Raw genomic sequence first — 16,648 nt, 5'->3', positions numbered from 1 at the left:
CAATTCCTGCACCTTTAGACCTCAGATCACCCCCAATTCATGAACCTTTGCACCTCAGATCATTTCCAATTCAAGTACCTTTAGACTTTAGATCACCCCAATTCCTGCACCTGAATTACACCTCAGATCACCCCAATTCATAAACTTTTGGACTTCAGATCAGCTCCAATTTCCACCTCCTTTTTCCCCAGGATGACACTGCCCCATTGAGCATGGAGTGATCCACCCCTACATACACATATTTTGGCTTTATTAGTTGTAAGGATTCGTGTAATGTTGGATTTCTCACTACAATAGTGATACTAGTACATGGCATTACACAGCACTTTGCTCCCCTTAGCCGCATCTGTCACTGCAGCCTAGAGAGACCCAAAACGGCACAGCCCCGCCCTCCCGCGTCCCCCAGCCGCCAGTCCCGCAGACAATAGGCAGACTACAAGTCCCAGGCTGCAGTGCGGCGCCGCTCTCGCGAGCTTTGTGCGGGAGGAGTGGACGGGGCCTTGTTGTTGGTGTCAGTGATGGCGGCTGCGGCAGTGGTAGCTACGCAGGCTGAGGCCTCGGAGTCGTGGTACTTGGCCCTGCTGGGTTTCGCTGAACATTTCCGGACGTCTAGCCCGCCCAAGATCCGGCTGTGTGTGCACTGCCTGCAGGCCGTCTTCCAGTTCAAGCCGCCTCAGCGCATCGAGGCCCGGACCCATCTGCAGCTCGGCTCCGTCCTGTATCACCACACCAAGAACAGCGAGCTGGCCAGGCAGCACCTGGAGAAAGCGGTGAGCTAAGGGGGGTGCCTATCACGTGACTCTGCAAGCTCTATTCTACTGGGACAGGCTGCTTCCCCCTGGGGTGATGACTGGCACCAAGCCTGGTATTGTTATCCTTGCACTCCTCTCATCCACTTCTCCTGAGAAGGCCTGGGCTGGGGGGAATCACATGGGAACCCAATCATCACCATCTCATGTAGACTTTAACATAATCCTCATTTCCAGCAGCTTTTCACTCTTTGGAAGGCTGTAGCTTTCTTTCAGAGGATCCTGCCATTGAAGTTCTTTGTTCAGGCACTTCCTGTTTGAGTGACAACGCTCTGTCCCTGTTGTTCTGCTGTGTTGTCACTACAGGGATTTACCACTTGTGATCTCCTTCTCCAGGTAGGGTTGCCCCCTCATTGCTTTAAACTTCAACACATATGAATTACACAGGTTCTGAGGCTAATTTATAGCGGTGTTCCAGCCTCCCCCTGCAAAAATTAAAAGTCAGCAGCTGCACATACTGTACACATACTGTAGCTGCTGACTTTTAATATTCGGACACTTACCTGTCCTGGAGTCCAGCGATGTTGGCATTGCAGCCAATGTTTCCCTTGGCTGTCGGGTGCTGCCACCGCCATTGCTGGTAAGGGAAGACAGGCAGTGAAGCCTTGCCGCGTCATGGCAGGTCCCTACTGCGCATGTGCGAAGCGCTGCACATTCGTATTGGCTCGGTAGCGGGGGAAGGAGGAGGGGGCCAAACTTCCGAGGGGCAGCGCCGCGGCACCTTCTCCTGGAAATGAGGAAGGGTACCTGTCAAAAACAGGTACCCGTCCCCTTTCCTCCCTGAAAGGTGCCAAATGTGGCACGGGGGGGGGGGGGGGGGAAGCAAATGAGCGGAAGTTTCACTTTTGGTTGAACTCTGCTTTTAAAGCGAAGTTCCACCAAAAAGTGGAACTTTCTCTCATCTGCTTCCTCCCCACCTTCCGGACCATATTTGGCACCTTTCAGCGGGGAAGAACGAGTACCTGCGGCGGCGCCGTCCCTCGGAAGTTCGGCCCCTTCCTTTTTCCTCTGCTGCCAGGCCAATTACAAAGCGCAGCACGCTTTGCGCATGCTTAGTAGGGAACCAGCTGTGAAGCCAAAAGGCTTCACTTCTGGGGTTCCCTTACCCTGAACGGTGGCGGCAGCCAATACGAAAATCGGCTTCAGGTACCAACATCACGGGAACCCTGGACAGGTAAGTTCTAATATTTAAAAGTCAGCAGTTACAGTATTTGTAGCTGCTGACTTTTTTTAATTTTTTCATGGGGGACGGAACGCCTCTTTAACGCAGGTAAGGCACAGAGTGAGTTTAATTACCACCTTAATCAGCCACAGAACTTGTGTAATGTGTTATGTTTTAAAGGGATGAGGTGGCAACCTATTTCTAAGCTAATCTCTTCTTCCTCTAAGCTGGCCGTAGACAGATCAATATTCCGCTGTTTCAGCAAATTTCAATTAATATATGGGCAGGCTGTTTGTACTGAAGTCGATTTATTTATCGATCGACCTCAAGTGGAACTTTAGCTTAAAGTGGAAGTCTTATTTTTTACTTCTGGCTTACCTGTAGGTACTGTGAATATCTCCTAAACTTGCACTGTATAGGAGATGTTTACTGTACATGTAGCCGATGACGTCACCGGCTGGTGCTCCTCCAGAGCCCTGTGCCGTAAACACCAGCTGCCCTGAGCATGCACGGGAGTGACATCATCGCGGCTCCGGCCAGTCACACAGCCGGAGTCTGCAGACCCAGAGGGAAGACAGGGCGAGGATCGACGTGGCCTCCAGCAGTGACAGTGCATCGCTGGAAGGCTTAATTTTCAGTTAAGTTTTGCATAATGTGCTAGTATGCAATGCATACTAGCATATTATGGCCCCTTTCACACAGGCTTTCTGATCAGGTCCGCCTGTCAGTTTTTCAGGTGGACCTGATCGGATAATCAATGCACCCCTTTGGAGCAGCGGATGTCAGCAGTGACATCTCCACTGACACCCGCTGCTATCCAATCCAATGTGGTCCGTGAAATCCAGACGGATGGTAATCCTATTTTCCATCCATCTGGTGGATTGGATCGGATGAAAATGGACAGGCGGTCAGTTTTCATCCGATCTTCCATATAGGAGAGCGGGGATCTGACAGGTCTGTCTCTGCAAAGTAAGTGGAGATGGACCTGTCATCCGCCTGCTCAGCGGGTATCGGCGGACCGATCCCCGCTAAGCAAAACCGAGTCTGCCAGGCGGAAAGCCCGCGTGAAAGGACCCTATGACATTACCTTGCAGGTCAGGGGGAAAAAAAAAATCACCCAGTGGTTTACTACCACTTTAACTGCTACCAGTACTGGACAGTTGTGCGGGAGTGATGTCATTGTGGCTCTGGTCAGTCACACAGCTGGAGTCCGCAGACCTGGAAGGACTATGGGTGAAGATGCCTCCAGCAATGCGTGTATGCTCTGAAGGTCCTGCTTACTGTGCCTGACCTTCAGAACCCATGTCTGTAAATGGCAGCTCCTGTGCAGGAGTGACATAGCCCGTGAAGCAGGAAGAAACACGGCAAGATGTCAGCCGTCCCAGTGGTGTGCAGGCGCCGCTGGTGGCCTCGGACCTGCATACAAGCTCATTATGCCTTTGTCTTATAGGTTTTTTTTTTTCTCCCAGGGTTTACAACAGCTGTAAAAAGAAAATGAGCTGGACCGGCAGGAATTTTTATTCATGCTAAGTTACTTACCTGCCTGTCCAGCTCACTGTAGATGTTTAGCAATGCCAAAGCTGACTGCTCTCCTGCATCAGCACAGGAGTGATGTCACTCCCACTCAGCCAGTGACAGCTGTCGGATCCGGAAGCCAGCCACCTGAAGATGTCAGCGGCGGTGGGGAGCTCCCGGATGCCACATTGCTAGGTCAAAGATCAGTATAGTTCTGTTTTCAGTACAACCAGCCTGTTGGCTTTTTATAGCCGGCAACACCGCTGATTGTATTCTAAAGGCTGGGAAACCTCCCACCGTTGGAATACAATAGTGCGGAAGGAGGGATTTCCACATCAACACTGAGCCGTTGTCTTTCCAGCTTGCTTGTCTTAACGGAAGCCAGCTTGGCTGACAAACACATGGGTTGGGCGTTTTTTATTGAACCGACCAATGTCTCCTGACATTTGGCCCATGTGTACTAGGCATAAGGGTCTTTGGCCGTGCCAGGATGACGTTATCCCTGCACCAAGGTGTGCCAAGAATGTTCAGTGTATATTCTCAATGGTATTGTGGTGAGGAAGATGAGCTTTTATTGTAGAAGAGGACTAGTAGATCTCTTCTGCAATAAATGTATATTTCCCTTGCAGGTTTTTAAATTCAGGGCAAAGTTCTGCTTTAACATGCGCATATATGCGGCCTCTTAGCAGGTGGGTTTTAACGCATATATGCAAACCTATATAGATATTTTTCTGTGCTGAGAGCACGCACCTTGCTTGCTCCCAGCAGAGACCGTTGGGTACCGGAAAACTTCAGATGCATACTTTCAATCAGGAGCTTTCCGATCAAGGACTGCTTTCACAGCCATTGGCTGCCAGCACTGATTGCATGCCGGTTGTGAGTCACATTAAGAGCCGGTTCACACTGAGGTGACACGACTCCTTACTACTTTGGGGGCGACTTGTGCATTCCCATGCACCGTGACTTGCAGGGACTTCACATAATGGAAGTCTATGCAAGTCGCTCCGAGGTTGCCCCGAAATAGTACAGGACCCTTTTTCTAAGTCGGAGCGACTTGTGTCGCTCCTACTAGAACGGGTCCTGTAGCGGTCAATGGACCGCGAGGGAGCGCGACTTGTCAGGCTGACAAGTCGCGCTAGTGTGAACCGGCTCTAACTGCTACAAAGGATAAACACAACCATGGTGCTCCAGGTGATACTAGGGTGCACAATGCTTCTTCAGGTGCAGCCCTCCACAGATCGGGAAATCTCTTAAGTGCACAAAATGAACAAGAAGGCTCAACTTCTTGTGCATTACAACCATACAATTTCTTACATTCCAAATAACAAACAGATACTTACAAACCTAAAAGATCAACAAGCTTGTAACTTGTATGCTTCAGAAACGTGTCCGCTTATCAATCTGATGTTTTTGTGGTGGGGCTCAAGGGTGAAGCATATAGGTTACAAGTCTGTTGATCTTTTTATGTTTGCGAGTATCTATTTGTTTGGAATTCAATAAATTGTATGGTGGTAATGCACGAGGAGTTGCGCCCTCGTGTAGTTTTTGCACATTAACTTCTACGTTCTAACGCAGTACCAGTTATACCTAAGGGCCCTGGTTTTTCAGCACCCGTCTCCCCTCCAGCAATCGCTTTCAGTGACCTGATTGCCTAGAGTGTTTTCAGTCACTTTGGCAAACTGGTAATGGAGATTTTCCAACCCTGGTTTAGATAAACATGAACTCTAAGCAAGCTTCAGGGCAGAAAAGTAGCAAGGAAAAGGTGGGGCCCTGTTTTTAAGCTTTTACTGGGAACCCCCAAAAAAGGTACATTGCTGCAGTGTACTTCAAGAATAACACACTTCCAGCTTGCAACGTAATAGAAAAGTCAACACTTCTGATGGTTCTCACTTTACCCTTATGGCTTTCCCATCTGATTCCCCTCAAACTTTCTGTATTCCCTTGGCTGCAAACAGTTCCTCTTTTTTTGCCCAGTCAGTTTGCTAGAATGAACAACCCTGTCCCCTGGCCTACTACCACCTTGGAAAATGTTGCAGGCTGGTTTTCCTTGGGAACCTTCAGCCTTCTGTTCCTCTGTATTCTACTTGCTGCTTGTCTCAGGCAAATGTTTGGAGCCAAGACAAGCGCCAGATATTAGGCAGTCATCATCGTTTTTTTTTTTTTTTTTTTTGGGTCAGTAAAAGAATCTTTATTGATATCACAATACACAACAAAGCGTAAACAATAGAAAAACGTATAACAGAGTGTTTTCATAACATGATACAGCTTGAGTGCCGGTTCACACTTGTGCGATGCGGGAACGCTGCGAATATGCAGCGTGATCCCACATCGCATCCGGACCTCTGGCAGTTCACACTGCCATATGCGATAGGCAGGGGGTGTCAATTAAATGTTAACAACACCCCCAGTTTGATCGCATATCGCAGTGCGATCTGACAGTTCGCACAGAATCGGATCGCACAAGTGTGAATCACTGTGCGATCCGATTCTGATGCGGCTGAAAAAAAGGGTCCTGTGCGTGTTTGGTGCGGGTACAGTACGAATTCAGCCATACAAAGTGTATGGCTGAATTCGCATCCACACAGGAGATCGCATGTAATGAAGGAGCAGTGCGCTCCGAATTGCATGCGATCTCGCAAGCCGCACAAATGTGAACCGGCACTTACTGTACATAACGTTTGCATGTACACGGTTTGACATAGTCAGCTCAGCAAATAAGGTCTTTCTTATTGAATAACTATGAATATGCCATGTATCTCCAGGTCAAGTGAAGCTACTTCCAGGTACTGGATGGAGTGTATTACTAAGATCGCCCTAGCAGGGCAAAAGATGGTTTAAGACTAATTCTACTGGGGCCATGCCCGGTTTATCCAGCCACAAATGCCAGTGTTTCTCAAATTTACCAAAGCACCCTCTGTGCTGCCAGATGTATTTTTCAAGTCTTAGGATGTCACCCATCTGAGATACCCATTCCCGGACCATAGGCGGGTCAGTGAAGATCCAATGTCTTAAGATCAGTCTGTGGGCCTGAAACGGAGCTCTTGCTATGGCCTGCTTAGTGGTTTCATCAGCTTGGAGGTCACTCACAATGCCCCTGCTTGGAATCCTCATTCACTGCAACCTGAAATGAAAGATCCTATTATTGGTCTCTATGACACCCCAGACAGTCATCTTCTTACTGGCTACTTTGTCAGACCACAAGGGGAGGAAGCGCCCTGTCCAACCTCATTCAAAGCACATGGTACAATATACAACATGTATATGGTCCCTTTGGGGACAGAACACTGAAAAAAAATACGAGAGCTCCTTTTTTTTTTAAAAAAATTCTTTTTTTTTTTTTTTTTTGAGAGCTCCTTTTTAACGCAGAACAACGTGTTGGTAGAAACGCATCATAAATTTGCTTCATGTGCTGCATAAATATAGGGCCTATAATTGCACTACACAATTCTAAAATGAGATACATATACATAATTTTAGAAAGGAGGTACAGTTGAAAAAATGTTATGACATACCAATTGTTTTTTATATTGTCCTAATTACATTGTGGATTATTTTTGTCTTTCAGTGGGTGATTTCTCAACAAGTATCCTTTTTCCTGTGATTTTTACAAGCAGTGTACATTTTGGTAACTAAAGTGACCCACATTTGAATTGCCTGTTCAATACCTGCTAAAAAGACTTGCTGCTGAGCAGAATTGATCCCAACCCTATTTTAGGATTCTGAGTTTCAAATATTGCATTTTATAGGCTTCTGCTGTGATTTGCGTTCTGCTGAGATGTGCAGAGCTAGAGTCCCAAAAATCTTTTTTAATTTGCATAGGGTGATTAATGACAGGTTAGGTGTTAGCCCCCACCAACACTTTTGTGTTGGGTAATGTGTTAAAATGCCACAGTAAACCAAAAACTGCACATTATTACTTTTTGTATCTTTTCTGCAATCTGATCTGCCTGTTTGTTAGTTGGGTGGTCCAAAATATTGAGGGTATTGGATCAGCAATTTAGAAAAGTCTCATATCATTACTTGGTATTTTCAGTACACATTGATGTGTCATTTGAATGCTTTAATACAGAATGATTGCTGTTACTGTTTTTGCTTCCATAACCTTCACACCATAAATGTGTATTTGTTATTGTAAATTAATGTTCTGTTTTGAGTGAGAACCATTTTCCAAAATGTCAAGCTTAACTCATTGGAACCAGATTCCTCAGTTTGAAGATGTTAAATTTGAAGCAGCAAGTCTTCTATCAGAATTGTATTGCCAAGAGGTAAGTTACTTGGATAAATTTTAGTCTGGAGAAGGGTTGGATTAGACATTCATTTAGCTTGTTTGAACCTTTAACCACTTTACCACCGGAGGATTTTGCTGTCTTACGTCCAGGCCACTTTTTGTGATTCGGCACTCTGCGAATTTAACTGACAATTGCGCGGTCGTGCGATGCCGTACCCAAACAAAATTTAAGTCCTTTTTTTTATCACAAACAGAGCTTTCTTTTGGTGGTATTTGATCACCTGTGCGATTATTATATACATTATATTCTATAAACAAAAAGAGCGTAAATTTTGAAAAAATAACAATATTTTTCACATTTTTTTTATATGAAATTCCCCCAAAAAAAAAATGTAAAAATCAAAACTTTTTTAAATTTTTGGCCAATTTGTTTTCTGCTACCTATGTTTGGTAAAAAAAAATCCCAATAAGCGTATTTTGATTGGTTTATGCAAAAGTTATTGCGTTTACTAACTAAGGGAAAGATTTTTGTCAATTTTTGATGTTTTTTTTTTTTTTTTTTTTCCGGGACTGCGACATTGCGGCGGACAGATCGGACCCTTGACTGACATTTTTTGACACTTTTGGGGGTAATCAGTGCTATATATATGCACTGTTACTGTAAAAATGACACTGGCAGGGGAGGGGTTAATTTTATTGGAGAGGGAGGGGTTAATGTATGCCTGGTGCTTACTAACATGTGTGGGGGGAGGTGACTGAGTGAGTCAGGGACAGATCACATGTTCAGCTATGCTGAACCCTGCAATCTGTCACTCCCTGTCACTTAGGAGATCCGCCTGCTCTGTTTACACAGGCGGGCGGATCTCCAAACTAGATTCCCCAACGATCGGGGAAGAGCAGCGGCGATCGCCGCCGCTCCTCCCCTGGCCCGACTCCCGCTGTGACTGAAAACAGCGGGAGCACGCCTCCGGCGGCGCGCGAGCGCCGCCTACAGGGGGAGGAGTCCAGTGACATAGTACTACGTCGCTGGACGATAACGAACCATGTGAGCGGTCGGCAAGTGGTTAAAAAATCCCTTGTGGTTCAGTACCCAGAGTATCTTCTGCAGAGCAAATATGCAGTTATGGACTTTCCTAATATGCATACTTTTTTCCAGGTCAGGGATTCAGAAGGTTTTGAAGCCACAGAAATCGGCATAACAGCCAGAGAATAAAGCTGGCTACACACTATACAACTTTTATACAATTTTCTTGTACAACTTTTCTTTAGATTTACCAAAACCATATAATAGGAGGTCAAACCTAAACACTCTTTAATTTGTATGCAATCAGGCAGGCCCTTGCACTACATAGTTTAAGGTAAATCTAAAGGAAATCTACCAACAAAAGTTGTATAATGTGTATCCAGCTTAAGGCTGCATTCACATGTCAGCTTATAATCGCGGGCAGAACCGCCGCGGTTCCGCCCACGATTCGGAGATTTATTGCAAATCGCGGGACGCCTAGCGTTGCCCGTTGATTTGCAATAGCCCCCCAATCGCCGAGCGATGTTGCCGCGATTTACGCCCGCCGAATCGCGGCAACATCGCGCAAACAAAATCGCAGGACGCAATACGCTCCAAAAAAGTACAAGAGCTTCTTTGGAGCGTATTGCGTCCCGCAATTTTGTTTGCGCGATGTTGCCGCGATTCGGCGGGCGTAAATCGCGGCAACATCGCTCGGCGTTTGGGGGGCTATTGCAAATCAACGGGCAACGGTAGGCGTCCCGCGATTTGCAATAAATCTCCGAATCGCGGGCGGAACCGCGGCGGTTCTGCCCGCGATTATAAGCTGACATGTGAATGCAGCCTAAGGGGTTTAGGAGATCAAGAATGAAAAATATATATCTTGTAAAATGTTTAATGTTTAATTTACAATGTATTGCTCCTACCCTTTGTATGTCTTATATCCAGTAAAGAGTTTGTTAGATTAAAATTACTGCTGTCTGAGACTCCATTAGAGAAATTCTCCCTGTTATGGGGACAACCTTTTTACAAGAAAGGAAGTAAGGAGACCTCTGTAACAGACAGCCAGGGGTTCAAGCATTTCTTTAGTGTTTGTAAATCCTTCCATATACCCAATGAAGTGACTGGCCTCAGGTGATACACAGAGATTAAACAAATCCTCTTCCATAAGTTGTATCCATCTGCAGGTTTCTCTTCTTTACATCTCTTCAAAGTGCTGAATTTATAAGCTTAAGCTTCTCTGAGATGTCAGAAAAAAGGGGGCAGAGAGCTGAAGTCACATTCTGCAGAACTCAGTGAGGAGAGCTTTGAGTGCTGATTGGAGGGAAGGGAACCCCCCCCCCCCTTTTTCCACACTGCATACAGGAACAGAGCTGAGGCTGTCAATCAGCTGGAGTTCCTTCCCTCCCCTGTTACCTTTTTTCTCTTGGTGTCAGGAAAACTTGTCAGAAGTAACTCATGCAGATAGCAAATTAACAAAGCAGCAGAAAGAAATGGTAGTAACTGATAAATGTGTGACTATAGTACTTTTTGTTGCAGAATTCTGTGGATGCAGCAAAGCCTCTCCTACGTAAGGCAATCCAAATCTCCCAGCAAACACCCTACTGGCATTGCAGGCTTCTCTTTCAGCTTGCTGTAAGTGACATTATTAGTAATATTATTCTTAAGTGATAGCTACTGCATTGAGTGAGCAAATGTTTACGTTTTTATATATTTTTTTAAAGCAACTTCATACTCTGGAGAAAGATTTGGTATCGGCATGTGACCTCCTAGGAGTTGGTGCTGAGTATGCACGTGTGGTGGGCTCTGAGTATACCAGGTAAAAGAAATCCAAGTCAGTTTATCTTTAGTCATGTTTAACCACGTAAGCCCCGGAAGATTTTACCCCCTTCCTGACCAGGGCCTATTTTGCGATTCCGCACTGCGTGACTTTAACGGACAATTGCGCAGTCGTGCGGCGCTGTACCAAATTTGACGTCCTTTTTTTCCCACGAACAGAGCTTTCTATTGGTGGTATTTGATCACCTGTGCGTTGCGCTATGATCATGCGCTATAAACAGAGCGTCAATTTTGCAAAAATAACAATATTTTCAATTTTTTTTTTTATATATGAAATTCCCCAAAAAAATGTAAAAATCTAAATTTTTTTAATATTTTAGGCCAGTTTGTTTTATGCTACATATGTTTGGTCAAAAAAATCGCAAAAAGCGTATTTTGTTTGGTTTGCGCAAAAGTTATTGCGTTTACTAACTAAGGGAAAGATTTTTGTCATTTTTTTTTTTTTTTTTTTTTTTTAACGAGTAATGGCGCGATCTGCGATGTGTTTTTTTTTTTTTGCAGGACTGCGACATTGCGGCGGACAGATCGGACCCTTGACTGACATTTTTGACACTTTTGGGGTTACCAGTGACATTACTACAGTAATCAGTGCTATACATATGCACTGTTACTGTAAAAATGACACTGGCAGTGAAGGGGTTAACTTTTTTGAGAGGGAGGGGTTAAGTGTGTCCCTAGCGGCGTGCTTCTAACTGTGATTGGATGTGGCTACTGGTGTAAGAACAGAGATCACGGTCCTACATGGCAGGACCGTATGATCTCCTCAATTCTTACACAGGGAAGAATGACAGGTGGCTTTGTTTAAATTAGATCGATTAGATACATTACATTAGATACGTTAGATTAGATACATCGGGTCCGCCGGGCACACGCGGGGGGGGGGTTTGTAACCGAGCGGCAGTGCACCTCCGGCGGCGTGCGCTCGCTCCCTAGAGCCTCACAGGCTAGCGACGTAGTCCTACGTCGCTTTGCCTGTGAGGGGCTGACCACCGCAGTAAATAGTCGTGCTGCGGTCGGCAAGTGGTTAATATCGGTACAAGTTTCTTACATTGAGTCTAAACATACTTGTAGACAGAAAATGGTCGCCTATTAGGAATCAGTATGACTATTTTTGCGTAAAATGTGTGCTATAATAGGCATGCAGGCTTTAAAGATATGTAGGCATAATCTGTCCCCTACCAGTCACCTCTTTGGGGACAAATTTTGACAATCCTCCGGTGGTGGTAATGGGGGAGATGTGCGAGACGTTACCCCCATCTCCTTTTTATTGACAAAGTATAGTTCTTAAACAAGATTTTATTAATCTGTCTCAATAAGATTACCCCCAATAGCTCATGGAAAGCAGTATCTGAAATGTATCAGGCATGTAGCACTGCATACTGATGTGTTTTTTGGTAAAAGGAGGGGGAGAAAGGTCAACTTTAAAAGAGCAACACCATGCTATTGTCGTGTCACCAAAAAAAGCAGCAGGACCTATTTTACTTTTCTTTTATGGTGGTCCATTGCAGCTCATTAATTTTTTATTGGGTTTCCTAACCCAACACACCTAAGCCTGTCAAAACAAAACACTGCACTATGGTGTTATGGGGCACTTAGTATGTGCTGGTGGGTAAAGGGAACCTATACTCTGCCCATTTAGGGTAAAGTAATGGGTTCACTGAAGTTTTATATTTCATGCTATAAGGACATTGGTGTGAAGTGGTGCATTACCACTATATTTTTGCCTATCCTTTCTAGCCTTACTACAGCAACAGGTCATCAGCGATGTAGTAGTTTTCAGAACCTAAAGGTTGTCTAAGCCTCCTTTATTATACAATTTTGCATTAATACCTATGACTATGGATTGGTTTCAAGTATATTATTCAAACTTTTTTTCTCTCTACAGGGCGTTATTTTTGCTCAGTAAAGGAATGGTAAGTGTTTTTTGATCATGAAATGCATGTAAATCATATACAGTAGTCTGCTTTATAAAGTAGAGGATCTCGCGTAGTGCAACAGCTGAAGAAATCTGAATAAATGTGCCTATGGATTTGATGTGTTCTACAGAGCACTAATCCATATTTCTGTTAGTCATTATAGGGTTATAGTCTGTGTAAACATGAGTTGTTGCATGGTTACTTAATCTTGTACACAGTGTTCTGTGTTCTGAAAGATGGAAAAATGCAAAATTGGCATTGCTGTATAACTTTATTTATTTTTTTTTTCTTGGCATAGCTCATGGAGTCTAAAGATTTCCTTATATTGATATGTTTTCTCCTTAGCATATAACTTAGAATGTTCAGGGAGGTGAGTTTGAAGGTATAGTAGAATGGCCTTGAGGCATGTGTTGACTTCTGCCATCAGCTCAATCGGAATAGGAAAATTATAGTGAGATAGTGACAATTGTCCTTTTTGACTGCTGGTATTGACAGACAAATGGTAATATTGGAGCGAGAAATCTGCTGTACACACAATCGTCTGAAAATGCATATTCTCTTTTGTCCAGAGCATTGTCTTATTCCCATTTTTGGGTAAGGATTGGATTGCATTTTTTTTTTTTTTTTTTAAAGCATGCTTGCACACATATTCAAAGGTTATTTATAGCTGAGGTTTTAATATTGGTGACGAGTGGATTGGTTGATTGGATTTTCTAATGAATCTGAATGTTTTCCAGCCTAATAAAAAATATAACATTAATGTTTGGAGTACTTAAATGCAGTAACTATCGTTTTCTTTTTCAGCTTTTGCTTATGGAACGAAAGCTTCAGGAAGTGCATCCGCTGCTGACTTTGTGTGGGCAGATTGTGGAGAATTGGCAGGGTAACCCTATCCAGAAGGAATCCCTACGAGTTTTTTTCTTAGTTCTTCAAGTGACACATTATTTGGATGCAGGGCAGGTATGAATACCTGATGGAAGAATATATTTTCTCTATTTCACTCTATGCGGTAGCAAAGACATGATCTGTTTTCACATATGAGCTTGTTTGTCAGTACTGGTAAAAAGAAAATATGTGAAATAGGACCATTCTCTAATCACTGTAGCTAGCCAGAAGTCAAAGTAGCAGTCATACATGCTCCCCTTGACTGTTTATTCATAAAATGTAGTTAAAGCAGAACTTCACCCAAAAGGGGAAGTTGCGCTTTTCTTCTTCTTATTCTTCCTCCTCCTTCACATTTGGCACATTTGGGAGAAGGTGCCTGGTTTTGACAGAAACCTGTTTTCCCACTTCTGGTCAGATCTCTGCGGCGTTTGCAGGTCCCAGAAAGCTGCTGGACCGATTGGGTAGTGCAGAGCAGCTCATGCATGTGTAGCCAGCAGTAAAAGCTGAAAGCAGTCATTTTTGACTGAACAACCACATTACAGTGCATCCGGAAAGTATTCACAGCGCTCCACTTTTTCCACATTTTGTATTGTTACAGCCTTATTCCAAAATGGATTCAATTCATTATGATCGTGAAAGAAGTTTGTTTGAAACCTTTGCAAATGTATTAAAAACAAAACTAAAAAATTTCACATGTACATAAGTATTCACAGCCTTTGCTCAATATTTTGTTAAAGCACCTTTGGCACCAATTACAGCCTCAGGTCTTTTTGAGTACGATGCTACAAACTTGGCACACCTATTTTTGGACAGTTTCTCCCATTTTTCTTGGCAGGACCTCTCAAGCTCCATCAGGTTGGATGGGGAGCGTTGATGCACAGCCATTTTCAGATCTTTCCAGAGATGTCCAATCGGGTTCAAGTCTGGGCTCTGGCTGAGCCACTCTTAGAACATTCACTGAGTTGTCCCATAGCCACTCCTTTGTTATCTTGTCTGTGTGCTTAGGTTCATTGTTCTGTTGGAAGATGAACCTTCTGAGGTCCAGAGCATTCTAGAGCAGGTTTTCATCAAGGATGTGTCTCTACATTGCTGCATTCATATTTCCCTCGATCCTAACTAGTCTCCCAGTTCCTGCTGCTGAAAAACATCCCCACAGCATGATGCTGCCACCACCATGCTTCACTGTAGGGATGGTATTGGCCAGATGAGCGGTGCCTGGTTTCCTCCAGACATAATGATTGCCCTTCAGGCCAAAGAGTTCAATCCTTGTTTCATCAGACCAGAGAATTTTGTTTCTCGTGGTCGGAGAGTCCTTCAGGTGCCTTTTGACAAGCTCCAGACGGTCGGTCATGTGCCTTTTACTGAGTAATGGCTTCCACCTGGCCACTCTACCATACAGGCCTTATTGGTGGAGCGTTGCAGAGCGAAACGCTGGAGCTATGTCAGAGTGGCTATCGGGTTTGTGGCCATACCTCCCTGACTAAGGCTCTTCTCCCCCCTACGCTCAGTTTGGCCAGGTGGCCCACTCTAGGATGAGTCCTGGTGGTTCCAAACTTCTTCCATTTACGAATGATGGTGGTCACTGTGCTCATTGGGACCTTCAATGCTGCAGAAATTTTTCTATACTCTTCCCCAGATCTGTAGCTCGGTACAAACCTGTCTCGGAGGTCTTTATACAATTCCCTGGACTTCATGACTTGGTTTGTTCTCTTAAGCCTTGTACACACGATCAGATTATCTAACGATCTTGCGTCAAATTTTTGTTGCATGCTAGTCTCATATGGAAAGTGAAGAGGTTACTTTTCATACGAAAATTCTCGTACGACAGAATTCAACTTCAGAAGTGATGTCATGTGTTGAATTGTTTTTTGTGTTCTTTCGTTTCTAATTAAACGAAAATCGGACGTTGTGTTGACGTACGATAAAAATTTTATAGCCTGCACATCCAGATTTTGTCATCCGAAAATTCGTAATCGGCTGTCGAAAGCACCTTACTAACAATCCGAAAATCGGCAGATCGTTCGTCGGACGAAATTTTACTTCCGATTTTCGTATCGTGTACATGCACTGTGGGACTTTTTTTTATATAGACAGGTGGGTGCCTTTCCAAATCATGTCCAATCAACTGAATTTACCACAGGTAGACTTAAAGTTGTAGAAACCTCTCAAGGATGATCAGTGTAAACAGAGTTCACTTTTGAGTGTCATGTCAAATGCTGTGAATACTTTTGTACTTGCAAATTTTTTATTTTTAATAAGTTTGCTAAGATTTCAAACAAACTTTTTTCACGTTGTCTTCATGGGATATTGTTTGTAGAATTTTAAGGAAAATAATGAATTTAATGCATTTTGGAATAAGGCTGTAACAACAAAATATGGAAAAAGTGAAGCGCTGTGACTACTTTCCAGATGCACTGTCAGAAGTGCTAAACTTCCTGTTACACGGTCTAAAAGGGTTTTCTGCGTCTAGCATCAGTGTCAGGATTTAGCTCTGGTTACAAAATTGGTTATAATTGTTACATGCTATGTTTGTTTTACCATTACTTGCATATGCTTTTCTTTCCTCTTGTCATACAGCTCTTAAATGTCTTTAATACGTCTTTTCTAAGTATACAAATCGTGTGGGTTTTTTTTTTTTTTCTTTTTTTACAGGTCAAAAGTGTGAAACCATGCTTGAAACAACTTCAACAGTGCATCCAGACCATTTCAACTCTCCATGATGATGAGATTCTACCTAGTAATTCAGCTGACTTGTTCCACTGGCTGCCCAAAGAGCATATGTGTGTTTTGGTTTACTTGGTAAGTCTTGAAATACCACTTTTTCAAAATGTAGCAAAACTGTAGCCTTTCAGGGAGAGGCTTCCTCCAAGCTGTAGAAAGACATGTATAAGGGCTCTTTCACACGGTCCGCCTCCGTAGGCGGATCCGTGCTGCTCAGCAGGGATCAATCCGCCAATCCCCGCTGAGCCGGCGGATGACAGCTCCGTCTCCGCTTGCAGTGCGGAGAGGGAGGTGTCACAGCCCCCGCTGCTCTCTATGGGGGATCGGATGAGAGCGGACCGCCTGTCCACTCTCATCCGATACCTGAACGGATGGAAAAATATGGTTTCCATCCATCCAGATTTCACGGATCGGATACGGATGGCAGCGGAGTCTCCGCTGACATCCGCTGCCCCATAGAGCTGCATAGAGGATCCGATCAGATCCGCCTAGAAAACTGACAGGCGGATCTGATCGGATCGCCCGTGTGAATGAGCCCTAACTGCTCTATTCACCAAGTACTAGGAGCTC

The 16,648-nt window shown here is 44.3% G+C and overlaps 1 protein-coding gene across 1 annotated transcript in view; it reads left to right on the top strand.

Annotated features, from left to right (window-relative positions):
* The first annotated feature begins 471 nt into the window (after window positions 1–471).
* MAU2 (MAU2 sister chromatid cohesion factor) overlaps window positions 472–16,648 on the top strand; it is a 61,900-nt gene continuing 45,723 nt past the window's right edge. Inside the window, exons 1-8 of the mRNA XM_082268276.1 lie at window positions 472–770; window positions 7,052–7,069; window positions 7,686–7,751; window positions 10,257–10,352; window positions 10,442–10,536; window positions 12,442–12,469; window positions 13,277–13,432; window positions 16,010–16,156. Of these exons, the coding sequence (XP_082124402.1) occupies window positions 519–770; window positions 7,052–7,069; window positions 7,686–7,751; window positions 10,257–10,352; window positions 10,442–10,536; window positions 12,442–12,469; window positions 13,277–13,432; window positions 16,010–16,156 (858 nt within the window). The 5' untranslated portion in view covers window positions 472–518. The remainder of the gene's footprint in view (window positions 771–7,051; window positions 7,070–7,685; window positions 7,752–10,256; window positions 10,353–10,441; window positions 10,537–12,441; window positions 12,470–13,276; window positions 13,433–16,009; window positions 16,157–16,648) is intronic.

Source organism: Pelophylax lessonae, assembly GCF_965119305.1.
Source record: "Pelophylax lessonae genome assembly, chromosome: 1".
Lineage (NCBI taxonomy): Eukaryota > Metazoa > Chordata > Amphibia > Anura > Ranidae > Pelophylax > Pelophylax lessonae.
The sequence above is the reverse complement of the archived record's forward strand: the minus strand, read 5'-3'. Positions and strand labels throughout refer to the sequence as shown.